General features: G+C 56.4%; 9 protein-coding genes across 9 annotated transcripts; 2 read left to right on the forward strand and 7 right to left on the reverse strand.

Moving 5' to 3' along the window:
* Positions 1–536: 536 nt before the first annotated feature.
* Positions 537–3,158, reverse strand: N7510_011713 (uncharacterized protein; the record flags this gene model as incomplete). The annotated part of the gene is made up of 3 exons (XM_056983637.1): positions 537–2,333; positions 2,392–3,062; positions 3,101–3,158. The coding sequence occupies 3 exons, from the start codon at positions 3,156–3,158 to the stop codon at positions 537–539; spliced, it is 2,526 nt and encodes an 841-aa protein (XP_056829131.1).
* A 368-nt stretch (positions 3,159–3,526) lies between these two features.
* Positions 3,527–5,364, reverse strand: N7510_011714 (Engulfment/cell motility ELMO; the record flags this gene model as incomplete). Its single annotated transcript, XM_056983638.1, has 2 exons — positions 3,527–3,984; positions 4,173–5,364. The coding sequence occupies 2 exons, from the start codon at positions 5,362–5,364 to the stop codon at positions 3,527–3,529; spliced, it is 1,650 nt and encodes a 549-aa protein (XP_056829132.1).
* Positions 5,365–5,426: 62 nt separating this feature from the next.
* On the reverse strand, positions 5,427–5,741 carry N7510_011715 (uncharacterized protein; the record flags this gene model as incomplete). The annotated part of the gene is made up of 1 exon (XM_056983639.1): positions 5,427–5,741. The coding sequence occupies one exon, from the start codon at positions 5,739–5,741 to the stop codon at positions 5,427–5,429; it is 315 nt and encodes a 104-aa protein (XP_056829133.1).
* Positions 5,742–6,009: 268 nt separating this feature from the next.
* Positions 6,010–7,527, reverse strand: N7510_011716 (protein phosphatase regulator REG1; the record flags this gene model as incomplete). The annotated part of the gene is made up of 1 exon (XM_056983640.1): positions 6,010–7,527. The coding sequence occupies one exon, from the start codon at positions 7,525–7,527 to the stop codon at positions 6,010–6,012; it is 1,518 nt and encodes a 505-aa protein (XP_056829134.1).
* An 804-nt stretch (positions 7,528–8,331) lies between these two features.
* Positions 8,332–9,088, forward strand: tma22 (putative RNA binding protein Tma22; the record flags this gene model as incomplete). The annotated part of the gene is made up of 5 exons (XM_056983641.1): positions 8,332–8,395; positions 8,445–8,464; positions 8,528–8,615; positions 8,672–8,837; positions 8,881–9,088. 5 exons carry the CDS (start codon positions 8,332–8,334, stop codon positions 9,086–9,088), a joined length of 546 nt encoding a protein of 181 aa, XP_056829135.1.
* Positions 9,089–9,154: 66 nt separating this feature from the next.
* N7510_011718 (uncharacterized protein) lies at positions 9,155–10,484 on the reverse strand (the record flags this gene model as incomplete). Its single annotated transcript, XM_056983642.1, has 2 exons — positions 9,155–9,827; positions 9,880–10,484. The coding sequence occupies 2 exons, from the start codon at positions 10,482–10,484 to the stop codon at positions 9,155–9,157; spliced, it is 1,278 nt and encodes a 425-aa protein (XP_056829136.1).
* Positions 10,485–10,725: 241 nt separating this feature from the next.
* On the reverse strand, positions 10,726–11,172 carry N7510_011719 (CGR1 family protein; the record flags this gene model as incomplete). The annotated part of the gene is made up of 3 exons (XM_056983643.1): positions 10,726–10,866; positions 10,916–11,061; positions 11,127–11,172. The coding sequence occupies 3 exons, from the start codon at positions 11,170–11,172 to the stop codon at positions 10,726–10,728; spliced, it is 333 nt and encodes a 110-aa protein (XP_056829137.1).
* Positions 11,173–11,443: 271 nt separating this feature from the next.
* On the forward strand, positions 11,444–12,468 carry amcA (putative mitochondrial ornithine carrier protein AmcA/Ort1; the record flags this gene model as incomplete). Its single annotated transcript, XM_056983644.1, has 2 exons — positions 11,444–11,557; positions 11,614–12,468. 2 exons carry the CDS (start codon positions 11,444–11,446, stop codon positions 12,466–12,468), a joined length of 969 nt encoding a protein of 322 aa, XP_056829138.1.
* Positions 12,469–12,731: 263 nt separating this feature from the next.
* N7510_011721 (uncharacterized protein) lies at positions 12,732–13,463 on the reverse strand (the record flags this gene model as incomplete). Its single annotated transcript, XM_056983645.1, has 1 exon — positions 12,732–13,463. The coding sequence occupies one exon, from the start codon at positions 13,461–13,463 to the stop codon at positions 12,732–12,734; it is 732 nt and encodes a 243-aa protein (XP_056829139.1).
* Positions 13,464–13,614: the final 151 nt, after the last annotated feature.

The following is a 13,614-nucleotide window of genomic DNA, read 5'->3' on the forward strand; positions in this document are numbered from 1 at the left end:
CGGGATTCTTCCGGGTTTCAGGAATCGGGCGTAGGCAGTGTTGAGGTGGTCGAGTCCGGGGAAAGGAAAGGGAAGAAGGTGGTGGAAGAACGGAGGAGAGGCAGAGATAAGATAAACATCAGGTTCGCACGAACGGCGACTACAGAAACTAGGTCACCTCACCCAATCTGAACTCTCAGCTCACCCCTTGGTGGGGACTACTACAGGTCAGCGCACCCTACCTGAACTTTCAGCTCACCCCGGACGGCGCTCCACACAGGGTGCGCTGAGCTTAATCTTAATTTGTTACATCCCATTACAGCATCTTTCTGTTCTCTTCCATCAACGTCTTTTTTCTCCTCTCCCCCTTCCACAACTAAATGGAAACCAGTTCTCCACGCCTCCAGCATGGCGAAAGTATCTTGGCGCCCCACCAGGGGTGAGTGAGCTGAGAGTTCAGACGGGGTGGGCTGACCTACGTTCGGCGCTCTACGTTCTGCGTTCTGCATTCTGCTATAACATATATGTATTCATACAACAACAATAGCAACAATAATTCAGTCAACAATGTCATCGTCACTCAGAATCAGCTTCTCCTCCTCGTCCGTTGGAGCCATTGGAGCTTCAACCGAGCTACTACTGTGCTTTTCAGGCAATAATGACCGATCGTCCAGATCGTCCAGGGCACCGTCGTCCCAAGTGTTTTCGCGGTTGGTGGCACGAAACGTCGTGATTCTCTCCAGCTGCCGGCGCTCCGACTCCTGCCGCTGGATCTGCGCCATGTAGGGCAATTGATAAAGAAGCGCATCATGGCGGGATAGCATCGTCGTCACCGTCGCACGGTCTCCGCTGGCGGATCCCAAGTGCCGATTTTGGCCAACTCGGCTGCTCCACGACTTGACACCCGAAGAAGGGACATCCGAGGCTGGAGAGAGATGCGGCCCGCCAGATGGATGAAGAAATCGCATCATCCAGGAATCCACCAGGCCCTGGACCTCCTCGGCTTCACGCCATAAGCGCAGCGAGGCCGGGTAGAACATCTTGTGGGCATCGCCTGGTCGGGTCCGTCCATTCTCAGGCGCCAATTTTCGGTTCACAGGATACGGAAGAGCAAAAAGAAGGCCCCGGGCAGCCACCTGGAAACCGATTTCGTCCTGTCGCAGTAGATCGATGCCTCCGCTGATATAGGTGGCGCCCGTTCCAACCCCTGCTCGTGCACCCTGCACAGAGCGACGATCAATGCTGAGGAGATCACTGTCGGAAAGGGCTTCGATACAGTCGTTCATAGAATCGGTGAACGAATGACCCTCACACGACGGAGGGTAATTTTCATGGAGAGCACTGATAAAAGTCGAAATGTCAGTCCCGGTCTCATCAATCAGCTCATTGACCGACACCTGTGAGACCTTGTCGCGACGATAGTGACGTAGATGAGCGGGTGGTGGCGGCAGAGCGACTGTAGGATCTTGCAGGAGGCTCTTGTCCTCACGCTTATTGTATACAATCTTACCAACGGCGTGAAACATCCCGAGACTCGCCTCCCTCTGGCTGATCGTCTTCAACGACTCCTGTTCCATCGGAGTGAGGGCAACCTGCCCTCGGGTGGACTTTTTCATCTTGGTTGCCAGATTGCCTCCCCATTTCCCAGCCCCGTCGCCTTTCAGACAGAGGAATTCGAGAGATGAGATTGCACTACGAATATCACCAATCTCCGAGATCCGATCCAATACTGCCGGGCCCGGAATTTGGGCACGCTTGGAACTTCGAGCTTCCTTTTCGAGGATAGACTGCAACGCCTTTTGCATCAGAGTGGGTGCGATCTTGTTGAAATCTATAATCGTCGTGCCGGGGTGATGATATAGATTCGGTCCAAGCAGACGATGAACGGTCAGGTTCTCTGTCATCAACGATGTAGAGCTTAGCAATGTCTCAGACACAATGATGACAATTGGAGGATGCGCCAGTCCATCATTTTCTCGGGCATTATTAGATCGGGGTCGTGCTGAGGCGGCCAGGTAGCGCTGTAGTGAAGCCCTGAAAGCTGACAGGCTGGTGGACGACCGGTTCATTGCTGGAAACTCTTCTATTAAAAGAACCCGCCGGGGAGAAGCATTGCCTGTCCGGTCTTCTTCTAGAGCAGCGTTCGTTGCACCCTCCAAGTCAAGTCCGCCAAACTTGTCGCCTCGGGTGAGGAATTCTTCAAACTGCGCGCTCGCTGAGACATAGTCCCGGGCTGCATAATCAGAGGTCGGGGGATTCTTCCACTCGATGACATCAAAACCAAGCGACGCAGAAAGAAGCGAGACAGTAGTGGTCTTCCCACAGCCCGCAACACCGCGAAGAACCAGTAATCTCTGCTATTGTTAGCAACCTAGAATCTTCGACACCGTCCTTTTCTAGCATTGTACACACCTGGGGACGTCTCCCCGCAAATACATCTTCCAGCCACTTTTGCACATCAGAGACCTTGCGCTTGTGAACCGCCAGCTCGTCCAGATTCGAGGGAGCAAATCGCTGCGCCCATGGCCGTCCATCAAGTTCTATTGATAGACTCGTCGTGGAACTTTTAGTGGCGGGACTTTCTGGGAGGAGGAAGCGCTTGGTATGTCGCGTCGGGTTCCGTGATTTGATCGAGCGTTTTGGCTCCGACTGACGAGACTCATTTTGGCCCTGCCGAGCTGATTTGGCGGTACTCTCCAGATCCGCATTTACACCGGCGAGGTGCTGTGTGAAGATTTCATCATAGGAATCGTAATCGTCTTCAATGATATCGTCTTCGACGGTTTTCCCCTTCGAGGTCGGCTCGGGCCCCCGTATAACATCGAATTTCTGTGAGGACCATCGCTGGCCCTCTGTTGCCGGCTGGAAGAAGCTGTGCAATGATTGTGGCGGTTTTGATGGGGCCTTCTTTTGCGGGGACGGGGAGGTGGAAGGGCGATTCGATGGCGCCGCTTTGCTGGTTCGAGAGCGTGCATTCAGCTTGGAACGAGAGGGTCTGGTGGTGAGTGAGCTTGAGCCGGCCGTTGCGATGCCCTCTCGGCGATGGGGGGCAGCAGTCGCAGCCGTGGAGGTCGATGGCAGAGCTGGAGAGCGGGAGCGAGGCAGGGGGGCACGGGTTCACCGTCGTCGTCGTCGGAGCAAACGATTGTGCGCTGCCTTTTCGAGGGACGAGTGTCCATCATGGAGCCAGCGGACAATGCATCATCCTTTAGGCGCTGAGCCTGACCCCGAGGGAAACACGAAGAGGATGAGAGAGAGATCGGAAGACGCGATAGTATCGACGATAAGATAAGCCCACACTGACAACAAACGACTTACGCAGAACGTAGGTCACCTCACCCTACCTGAACTCTCAGCTCACCTCTTGGTGGGGCGCCAAGATGCATGGAACAATGAAGCTGGAAGTGTGGAATAATAATACAGCAGGGTAGAAGTGAGTACAAGGATACATCGATAAATAATAATCATCATACAATAGAATACAAGGGTGAAAAATTCAAATGCATACATAGCACGATGGGTATAAGAAGAATCATGCTCTCGTCAGTCAAGCGCCGCCAAACACATCATAGTAGTAATCCTCGTCCAGGTCCTGCCGCGAGGGCTCCCGCGGTGCTTCACCCGCAAATGCGGCGTCGTCAAATCGAACGTTGAGCAGCCGGATCTTCAGGCCGTAGTTGCTGACCAGGTCGATCAGCTTGGTCGTCTCGGCCGTGATGGGCTGCTGGTTGAGCAGCATCAGCAACCCGTCCAGCCATTCCGACGCTATGCTGTGCGACGAAGGCCGCAGGGTGAGGAGGACGGCCTCCTTCTGCGTTGTCTTGCTTCCCGACCGCGTATGGCCCTGGCCCTTGGAGTGGGCCGTGGAAGTCGAGGACTGCACATAGCCGTGAATAGTGATCTTGGTCGAGGGCTGGCGCGGCGCCGTCTTGACGGTGGACGAAGATGAGTGGTCCGGGGCAGTGGATACGTTGGACACCACCGAGGAAACAATTGAGAGATCAACTGGAAAACAAAAACAAAACATTAGAGCCAAATTAGTGTCTGGAGAGAAAGGGACTCACTCTTTTCAGGTAGAGAATCGAGCTCCGGAGCCTTGTCGGCCATGAAGTCGAACTCACCAAAATGGAGATATCGCCGATTATGCGATAATTGAACGTATTGATGCGCCGTGCGGGATTTCTGTGTCGCACCGGACTCGCTCTTGGATGCGTCGAGGGAAAACCATGCGCCTTGCAACAAGCATCGGATGCGCTGTTCCTTGACAAACTGGAGGGCTTCATGCTGGAGTTCCTCGCGCACCTGCCGTAGGTGCTGTCCCCAGGCATCTTCGTACGTCAGTTCCAGAAGTTCCATTTGCAGCTCTCGCAATCGCTGGTACTCAAAGTCGGCTAGCTCTTTCTCGACGTCCTGGACATCTTTGGTTCGGGCTGCGCCACCCACAACGGATTCGATGAGGATGCGGACCAACTCGATGATCTTGTCCAGATCCTCCGACTCGGCCGCCGTAGCTTTCCACAGGCGGAAAAAGCCCTGCAGTCCGGCCACATGCAGCCGCGTCCAATGAAGGAGCAGTGGCTTGAACAATTTGTCCATGCTGGTGCGCGATTCCATGATCAAATAACTCTTAGCATCCTCCATCTCGGACTTATCCACTTCGAAATGTTCGTACAGGATCGCCGTGACAGCCAGCGACGCGCGGGCAATCGGACATCGTTGGCGTGCGGGCTTGGTCGACTGTTCCAGGAGCATCTTCTGGAACTCATCTTGATGGCTGCGTACGTAGTCCGCCAAGTCCATCATGCCCAGATAGCCCACTTCATAGAATTCCGCGGTGGGACCCTCCGTCTCAAAGCCCAGTCGCCGCCACTTGTCGGGATGATGTCGACGGGAGCGTTTCGTCTCGTCTGCATTCTCCGGTTTCTCATCAGTGCTCCTATCCGGGTTGCTGGCGAGATAGACTCCCTTCAATGCCCGGCGATGCTCGGGCTTCTCCTGGTTCACGGGGATATCTCGCCACTTCCGCAGCAGCACTTTGGTGAGAGATTGAAACTCCAGTAACGGATGTGCAAGGTCCTGGAGCGCCGAATCCTGCATGAGGACATAGACGGCTCGAATCACACCCAGATCCTGCAGTTTCTGAATGAACTTGGGCCACTCCGCCTCCGAATCGTGGGTGATGGAGTCGCGCATGAGGGAATTGATCAGTTGGAGCGCATTGGCGCACAGGGCGTGGTCGGCAGAGGACAGGCGACTGACGAGCATCTCCAAGAACTGCGGGTAGATGGCAATGGCGGGTTTCAGGGCGCGGAAGCCGAACAGGCCCGCCTGCGACATGTGGCTGTCGGAGTACGGATGCGAGACGACCGAGACGAGGATGGACATGGCGCCGCGCAGGATGTTGACCAGCGGGTGGGTGACAATGAGTTCAACGATCTGGAGAGCAATCAGGTCAGTTCCGTTGTCTTCTTCGGTCCCCACGGGGCAGCGCTTACTCGCTCGACGAGCTCCTGATCGACAAACTCCCAGCCCTTGTCGACCTCGAGTAGGCGCGCAAAGCTGGTCAGACTGTAGGCCAGGGTGTTGCCGGTCGCATGGAGGGTCAGGTAGCGCAGGCGCGTCAAGCCACCCTCGGCGATGAAGACGTCGGCAAAGGAGGGATCGCCAATGTTGCCCTGCAGCTTGAAGACGGCCATTTTGCGGGCAGCGTCTTCATCGCTGCCCAGCCGTTCGACCAGCTCGGCGACGTTGACGTTCTCCATGGTTAGTGGAAAGAGAAAAAAAGAAAGAGAGGTCTGGGGGGAGGGAAGTTTTGCCGGGATGTTCAGGTCAGGGGCCACCGGTGGGTCCGATGGGGAGAGGAACTATGACAGAGATGAAGTATCAATTGCGTAAAAATAGAGAATCATAGATTATTTATAAAGAAGGTATCTGTCGGTATGTACATTTTCGTGGCTCGTTTGCTTTATGTTACTCATTACATGATTATATTGCCGTCCGACCTGCACCCTGCCGTGCGCAAAAGGTCTTTCATCTTGCCCAGCCCACGTTCCAGATGACAAAGGCTATGTCCCTCGCGCCGTTTATGGAGTCAACAACTCGATCCATCAAGCTCGCACTGGTCGCCTCGCCGTCCCCCTCGGGCATGAACCTGCTCGAGGACAGCGGCCGGTTCAAGTCGGTGTCTTCCTCGGGGGCAAACCACGGTCGATCTCGGTAGTAGTCGGCGGCCGACCCGTACTGGCCCGTGAAATCCAGACTGTCATCCTCCTCATCATCTAAGAGGAAATTGGCCGATGGCCGGGACGGCCGCAGGGTTTCCACGGACGGCGTGGGGGACAGAGATGGTGACGAGGACGGCTGGGCGGCCCACCGGTCGAAGATGGACTCGCGAGGTTCGGGGGGATCCTCTCGATACTTGAGGGTCGTGGATGGCAAAAGAGCAATGGTTTTGCCTTCACCGCTGAAGCTGTTGCGCGGGGTGCTGCGATTGCTGGTCGACGCCTTGCTCGGGGCCGATTGCCTCATCATGACCACGCCATCGTCCGAGGACGACTCGTCATCCACGGTTGCTGGCCAGTCAGCCCCGTCGTCGTCGCCTCCCTTGACCTCCACGGCAATGCACTGCACGACTTCATTATTAAAGTGGATATGGCGCCGCTCGCTGGGAGACGTCACGCCGGAGGAGGTCGCTGTGGTGCGCGTGTCACTCTGCGAATCCGTGGAACTGCCTGTCCGGAACTGTTCAATGTCGGTGTTAGATCGTCCAAACGGCGGCCGAGTACGGCTATGTTCGGCCTCCTGGGCCTTCAGAATGGCGCTAGCGTGTTTAAGAAGGGTATTTTGGGACAAAGATCTTTGAAGGATGGTCTCAGAAACGGTTTTTTTCTTTAGGATGGGCCTGGGCGTGTGGAGACTTGGAGGTGGAGAGAGGCCCGAGACGGTCGTGCTGCTGGTTGAGGTCTTCAACGGTCCGTAGAGCCAGGTGACGTCGCAGTCCTTGAGCCAGTTCAGCGTCTCGGGAGAGACGGTCCCGATTTTGTCTTTGGTCTTGGTCCAGGTTCGCCACGAAGCGTTCTCCAGCCGCACGCCATTGCTATATTTGTCTTTTCGAGAGGTGACATAGCGCCACGAGGCCCAGATGTCCTCTTCGGCCCAGTCGTGTGAGAGATAATCAACATGTCGGGATGGTGGTTCTTGCTCGATGGAGGTGTCATCGGCCGCTGGGCTGTGGACCGGCCACGGGGCTGGACTGGCCGAGGGAAGCTCGTCGAAGACAGGTTCTTTGGCGGTACGCCCTTCGTCATAGGAGGGCAGCAGCAGATCTTCGTCCTCTAGGGAGAGGCTGCTCAGAGTGGTATCCGGGGATGGTGGGATGGAGGAGAGGGTCGATGTGACCGGGCTGGGACACTCCCTAGGCGAGTCATGGTGTGGCATTGGAGGTTTGGGGGACAAGTCCTCGAGGAAGTATCGCTGCGCGGTCGGCAAGCGCAGCGGGTTGGAGGAAAAGCGCGAAGACTGGTCGTGCTGGGCGAGCATGGCAGTCATGGCGGTTGCGAGGAGTGGAGTCGGGACGAGCGCGGCAGCAGCAGCAGCAGCACGAAGGCTGAGGATCAGGATGCAGAACAGGCCATGGATGGAGGATTAGATACGAGGAGGAATAGGAAGAAGAAGAAGAAGAAGACGAGAATGTGGAGGGCAAATCCGGAGGGGAGTGAATAATAATAAAATAATGGGTGGCAAAGATAAATCTCTCGATCCGAGCGCAGCGATCGCTCGGACCAGCGCGGATTCTGGATCGGTGCATCGCACAGAGATCCCGGGGGGGAGCATAGCCCTCCCTCTCTCGCGTTTACGTCGGACATCATTATTTGATGGATGGTACAGATAAACTCCTCCTACGACGCCGACCTACCTCCCTGATTGGCGATCCGAACAAACCCCAGTGAGATCGAGGCTTCAGTGCACGACGCCCCCAAGGAGCTCGGGCCTCTGGGCTCTGTTCTGGACCATCCCCAGGCACAGATAACGCCATGCAACGACGCACTCCACTTTCCTAACGGCCATTGATGTTGCCTCCGACCAGGATGAATTGACTCTGTGCGCGGCTGGCTGTCCTCCGGTCTCTTATCATCTTCTGCAAGCCAACGGTTGCGCATGCAGGCAGGGTTTCACCGGACCGGAGGACCGTGGGATCAGAAACAGGAAGGGAGGGCGGAGGAAGCACGGCCAAGCGGGTGGGATTAGCTAAGTGATTATGTAACGGCGACCCGATCCCCTCGCTCGCCGCCCCTCGAGGAACGAATATGAGTGAACGACCCGACCTAAATATACATTATTCCCTCACCAACCATGACCGACGTGGCAGAGTCTGGCCCCCTCGAGCCCCAAGCCCGCCATGTTGTCTACTGTGGAGGTAAGAAAGTCATGACGCCATCCTGCACCCATCGTGCTGACCCGCTCAGTCTGCACTCTGCCGCCAGAGGTACGAATGGGAAAGATCCAAGCTCCAGGGTTGGGCCAATTAACCAACCATCCCCAATTATAGTTCTGCGAGTTTGGTGGCACCGCGAAGAAATGTGAGGAGTGGCTGAAGGAGAACCAATCCGATCTGTGGAATCGACTCTACTCCGAAGGTACGCGCTGCATCCGTCCACCTCTCCTCTCCCGGCGAGCTGACAACCCGGTCCAGAGGCCCTGAGTGCCAACCTGTCCACCCTCAAGGTCTCCGTCCAGGAACGGGCCGCCAAAGACGCCGCCAAGAAGGAAGCCAAGGCCGCGCAGAACGAGGCCCGCGATGCCGAGCGCAAGGCCGCCTCCAAGATCCAGATCAAGCGTGTCGAGCGGAACAAGCGCAAGTACGTCACCGTGGTCATCGGGTTGGAGGTGCACGGCCTGGAGAATAAAAAAGGTGGCCAAGGAACTGGGCAAGAAGTTCGCGACGGGGTCCTCCGTGACTAAGTCCCCGTCCGGCACCGAGGAAATCACGGTCCAAGGCGATGTGAGCGAAGACGTCAAGGACTGGCTGTTGGATGTCTACGGCAGCAAGATCCCCGAGGCCAACATCGAGCTGATCGAAGATAAGAAGAAGAAAAAGGCCGAGGCATAAAGAGGGAAAAAAGGGTATCATGACATGACCAACGTAGCATACACACAGGAATGAATCCACCACCGTTCACAGTTCTTCCAGCACGGTCAATGGATCGTGCTCCGTAGACGTAGCCGCGGCCCCGTGCGCCGCATCGAGGCTCGTGTGCGGTTGTTCTTGATGAAGGCTCTCGAGGCGATCGGCGAGACTCGATGGGTGCGGTATGGGAAAGCTTTCGGGTGCGTGGACGATACACTCCACGACCTCGGGGCTCGTCACGGGCAGCAGAGGCTGGGATGCCGGCCAATTCTGCAGGATGATGGCTAGTGCCAGAACCAATACCGCGCTGGTGACAATCATCCAGAAGATGCGCAGTCGCCGACTGACCCGCGTCTGCCATTCAACCTCCCTCCGCTCCCAGTTGTCAATTCCCTGCCGCACGGCTTCGAGCCGGTTCCCCAAATCCTCCACTCGCCGTCGGCCAGCCTTCATCCGTTCTGCGAGGGCGTCAGCTTTCTGCGCCTGCGGTTCAAACCCCTTCAGCTCATTGATCTGTTTTCGGATCTCCTGGTCCAACCCGGCCGTCTCGCGTTCAAAGTCATTGAGGAGGGTCGAGGCAGAGTCGGAGAGTTCCTGGAACGACCCAATGGTCGCACTGAGGGCCGTGAGCTTCTCCAATAGGTTGTAATAAGTGTAATCGAGTCGGCGCGTGACATCGGTGGCCTGGGTGCCTATCGAGGACAGGGCCGTCCGCAGATATCTTTGGCTGAAATCAGTCTATAGTTCCTCGGACCAAGCGACAACAAGCTTACTCTTCGCCCTGTTTCCGCCGCTTCTTAACCATATCGAGGTCATCCCGGTTCCGAATCTCCTGCTGCCGAATCGAACCGAGTTGATCTGGAAATTCGGGCACGTCCAAGGGACTGCCCTTCCGACTGCCCGTGCCCAGTCCAACCGTGGAGTCGGACTCCCAGCGAGAGGTCCGCGTCGTCTCGCGGGTGATTGGTCGCAGCAGCCCATCATCACTCTCCCGGTCCTTCTCTCTCCCAGACCAGGTTGGCAGCAGCCCGCGGGCGCTGGCCGCCGACGAGGCGAGGTGGCTCATGGGCCGGGGCAGGCGGAGCTCTCGCGACTTGCTGTGCTTGTGCCGGTGATGGGATGATTTCGCGCCGTCAAGGCCTAGCGGGTCGATCAGCAGCTGTCGTGGGGAGGGCCGGCGTCGCGAGTGGGGATCGGAAGTGTCGCCATGATCCGTGGGCCGATCCAGCTGGGTGCCTGCAAACGGCTGGTCCGAGGTCGGGAGCGCAGAGCCCGGGCTGGACCGGTGGCTCCGGGGCGTGGTTGCGCCATGGACGAGAGGGAAGGTGGCCGAGGCGCGGGTGGAGAGCGGCAGGGGATTTTTGAAGGAGAAGTCCATGTCAGGACATTCTGGTGAGGTTGGCGATGACGGGGGAGGAGGAAGCAAGGTGACGATGCTACGTGTACCTGAGGCAGCCAAGATCGGCACACAGCACCCATCACCAGCAAGTCCCGGGCACTAACTACAGGTAGCCTGGAGATACTAGGGGTATCCTGATCGATTTATTGGAGGAACTAGATGATTCAAATAGAGAACTAAAAGACCCGACCGAAGAAACGCCAACCAGCATGACTGTTGCTCATGAGTTGAGCAGTTTGTTGCGCTTCTCCCGTCGCTTCAACCGTTCGACACGCTTATGGTGCATCTTTTCGGCCATCTTCTCGTACCGCTGCTTCTCCTCCTTGGCCGCCCGGCGATCGCGGATGCGCTGAATCTGGGCCTGCAACCGTCAGCACCATCCATCGTGACTGTCAAACCGGTAATCATACCTGTCGCTCGGCCTCCTTCTCCTGTTTCATCTCACGCTCGCGCTCCTTGACAGCTTCCTGGGTCTTGCGGGTTTCTTGCCGCTTGGCGTAGGAGGTTAGGCCCGCGGTGGGACGGAAGGCCTTCTTGGGGGTGTGCCACTGCTTGCCTAATAGTTTGTGTCGTTAGTAACAGAGTCAGCCATGTAGGCAATGAATAGGTAAATCTAAATACCATTCTTGCGCAGGCCCGCAGGCCCCTCGGCTGGCGTGGACGACATGATGGATGGCAGACACGAAGTGGAGCGAGACGGACGAGTTTTTCATCATTATGGATTATTATCAGATCGGATCAGATAAGTGGTTTTTTTCTGCCTGAAAATTCCCTCTCGTTACACCGCTTGGCTCTCCTCTTCATCATTGAACCTGAATAATTCCCTCATCTCCTCTCACTCTTTCACATAAATACCTCACTCTTCCCACCCCGTGCCATATCATGTTCCAATAATTCTCTTCCACCCTCCCTCCTTCCCCTGGTGATCGCACTCCTTGATGGCCGCGGCGGAGCATGCAATCCCCATCATCGATGATGAAAGACCCATGGAGCGGCCGTCGCTGCCCCCCAACCAGGGCCTCGAGGCTGTGAAGGACATTGTCTTTGGATCGGTAGGACCACCTCCTGTCAGGTATCGGGCAAAGACTAACGGTCGGTGACTCAATAGACAGCCGGAATGGCAGGCAAACTCATCGAGTACCCCTTCGACACTGTCAAAGTCCGACTGCAATCTCAGCCCGCACACATTCCTCTCCGATATACCGGTCCCCTAGACTGCTTCCGCCAGTCCTTCCAGGCAGATGGCGTTCGAGGACTCTACCGAGGCATCAGTGCCCCGATGACCGGTGCCGCCGTCGAGACCAGCTGTCTCTTCTTCAGCTATCGCATTGCCCAGAACCTCCTGCGCTTATCCATTTACCCAGACACCGAGCAACTGCCATTCTCCGCCCTCGTGCTCTGCGGTGCGGCGTCTGGCTCGGTCACCTCATTGGCCCTCACCCCTATTGAGCTCATCAAATGCAAGATGCAAGTGCCCACGGAGTCGGCCGGTCTGAAAGCCCCAGGTCCGTTGGTCCTGATCACATCCGTGTTCCGCCATGAGGGACTGTTGGGCTTCTGGCGCGGACAGCTGGGCACCCTGATCCGGGAGACCGGAGGCAGCGCGGCCTGGTTTGGGGGTTACGAAGGCGTGTCCTCACTCTTCCGGAAATACTCTCACCAGTCCAGCGCCGAGAGCCTCCCCGTGTACCAGCAGATGATCGCGGGCGCCACCGCCGGAATTAGCTACAACTTCCTGTTTTACCCGGCCGACACGATCAAGTCGCGGTTACAGACTGAGGACCTCTCGCGGCTGCCGGTCAACAGCGAGCGGCAGACCTTCTGGAGCGTCGGCAAGACGCTGTGGAAGCAGCAGGGTATCAAGGGCATGTACCGCGGTTGTGGCATCACCTGTGCTCGCTCGGCGCCCAGCTCAGCCTTCATTTTTTCCGTCTACGAAGGATTACGACACTATTTTGGATGATGATGATGATGATGTTCTATTAGAACTGTCTGTGCGTTTGCATATAGACCCATATACCAATCTCGGGGCTGGATCTTCCCGACTGAACTCTCTATCTGTTCTATACCCAGCCATGTCTGATATGGAGGATAGACTACTACTCTCGACGACCCCTCTCTTTAGTTTGTTTCTCAACGAAATCTCTTCGGATTTGATAGAATTTTTTTTATTGGAATGAACAGGATAGAATTTCAGTCTTCCTTGGTTGTTGTACCTGTAATCGTTTAGACTGTCTCGGCCACTGCCACCATACTCACCCCGATATTACTGCGCTGTGTCTGTGCCGCATCGAGGAAGTCTTGGACGGTCATCGCCAGCCCTCGTTCTCCCAGCAAGTCTTCATCGGGCTGTAGCATCCCGCGGAACAATGGGCCTGGTAATCCCCCGTTTAACTCCCAGACCCTCCCATCGTCCATTTTCACAAATCCCACGAAATGGAAATGGTTGTCGTCCTGGGCCGAGGGAATGGACGAAGCACCCTGTTGCGCCGCATCCATATGCGCATCCTCCAGGAATTGCGACTCGTACAGTAACTGTGCTCGTTCCTGGGGCTCTAACCCAACCGCGCGCTTCATGAGCGTGTCCAGCTGCGATTGGGGTGTTACATATTTCCCATCCGCCAGATTGAAAACACAGTGGAGTAGAGCCATGAGGCCACAAGCATGGCCAATCGTCTGCTTCATCCACAGTACGGGCTCCTGGGGACCATGTCCATGGTATTCGGGGATAGTGGGCTCCACCGTGGTGCGAGCAGCATTATAGATAGGCTGGTCGCAGAGCAGAATCAGGGCGCGAATGGGCCGCGGAATGCCCGCGAGCAGATCGGACGAAGTAGATAGAATGTCATGAAAGGTAAGGGTTCGGGACACCCCGAGGTTGCGGCAGAGATGGCCCAGCACCTCCGGGTTGTTCTCGAGCGGGATGAATGTCTTGCGGCCGTTGACGATGGCGGCCATGGCTGTGGATGTATTATTGTGGAGAGTCGGAGAGGTGGGGACCGGTGTGTCCACATGGATTACATGAGCATCCGCTGCTGAGGACCTTGGCGACGGACCTTTGTTGGTTATAGTTCGGTATCAGGTCTATTGGCAGAGGTAGGATGTGATG

Source organism: Penicillium lagena (genome assembly GCF_028827675.1).
Source record: "Penicillium lagena strain IBT 129212 chromosome Unknown utg000008l_segment0_segment0, whole genome shotgun sequence".
Classification (NCBI taxonomy): Eukaryota; Fungi; Ascomycota; class Eurotiomycetes; order Eurotiales; family Aspergillaceae; genus Penicillium; species Penicillium lagena.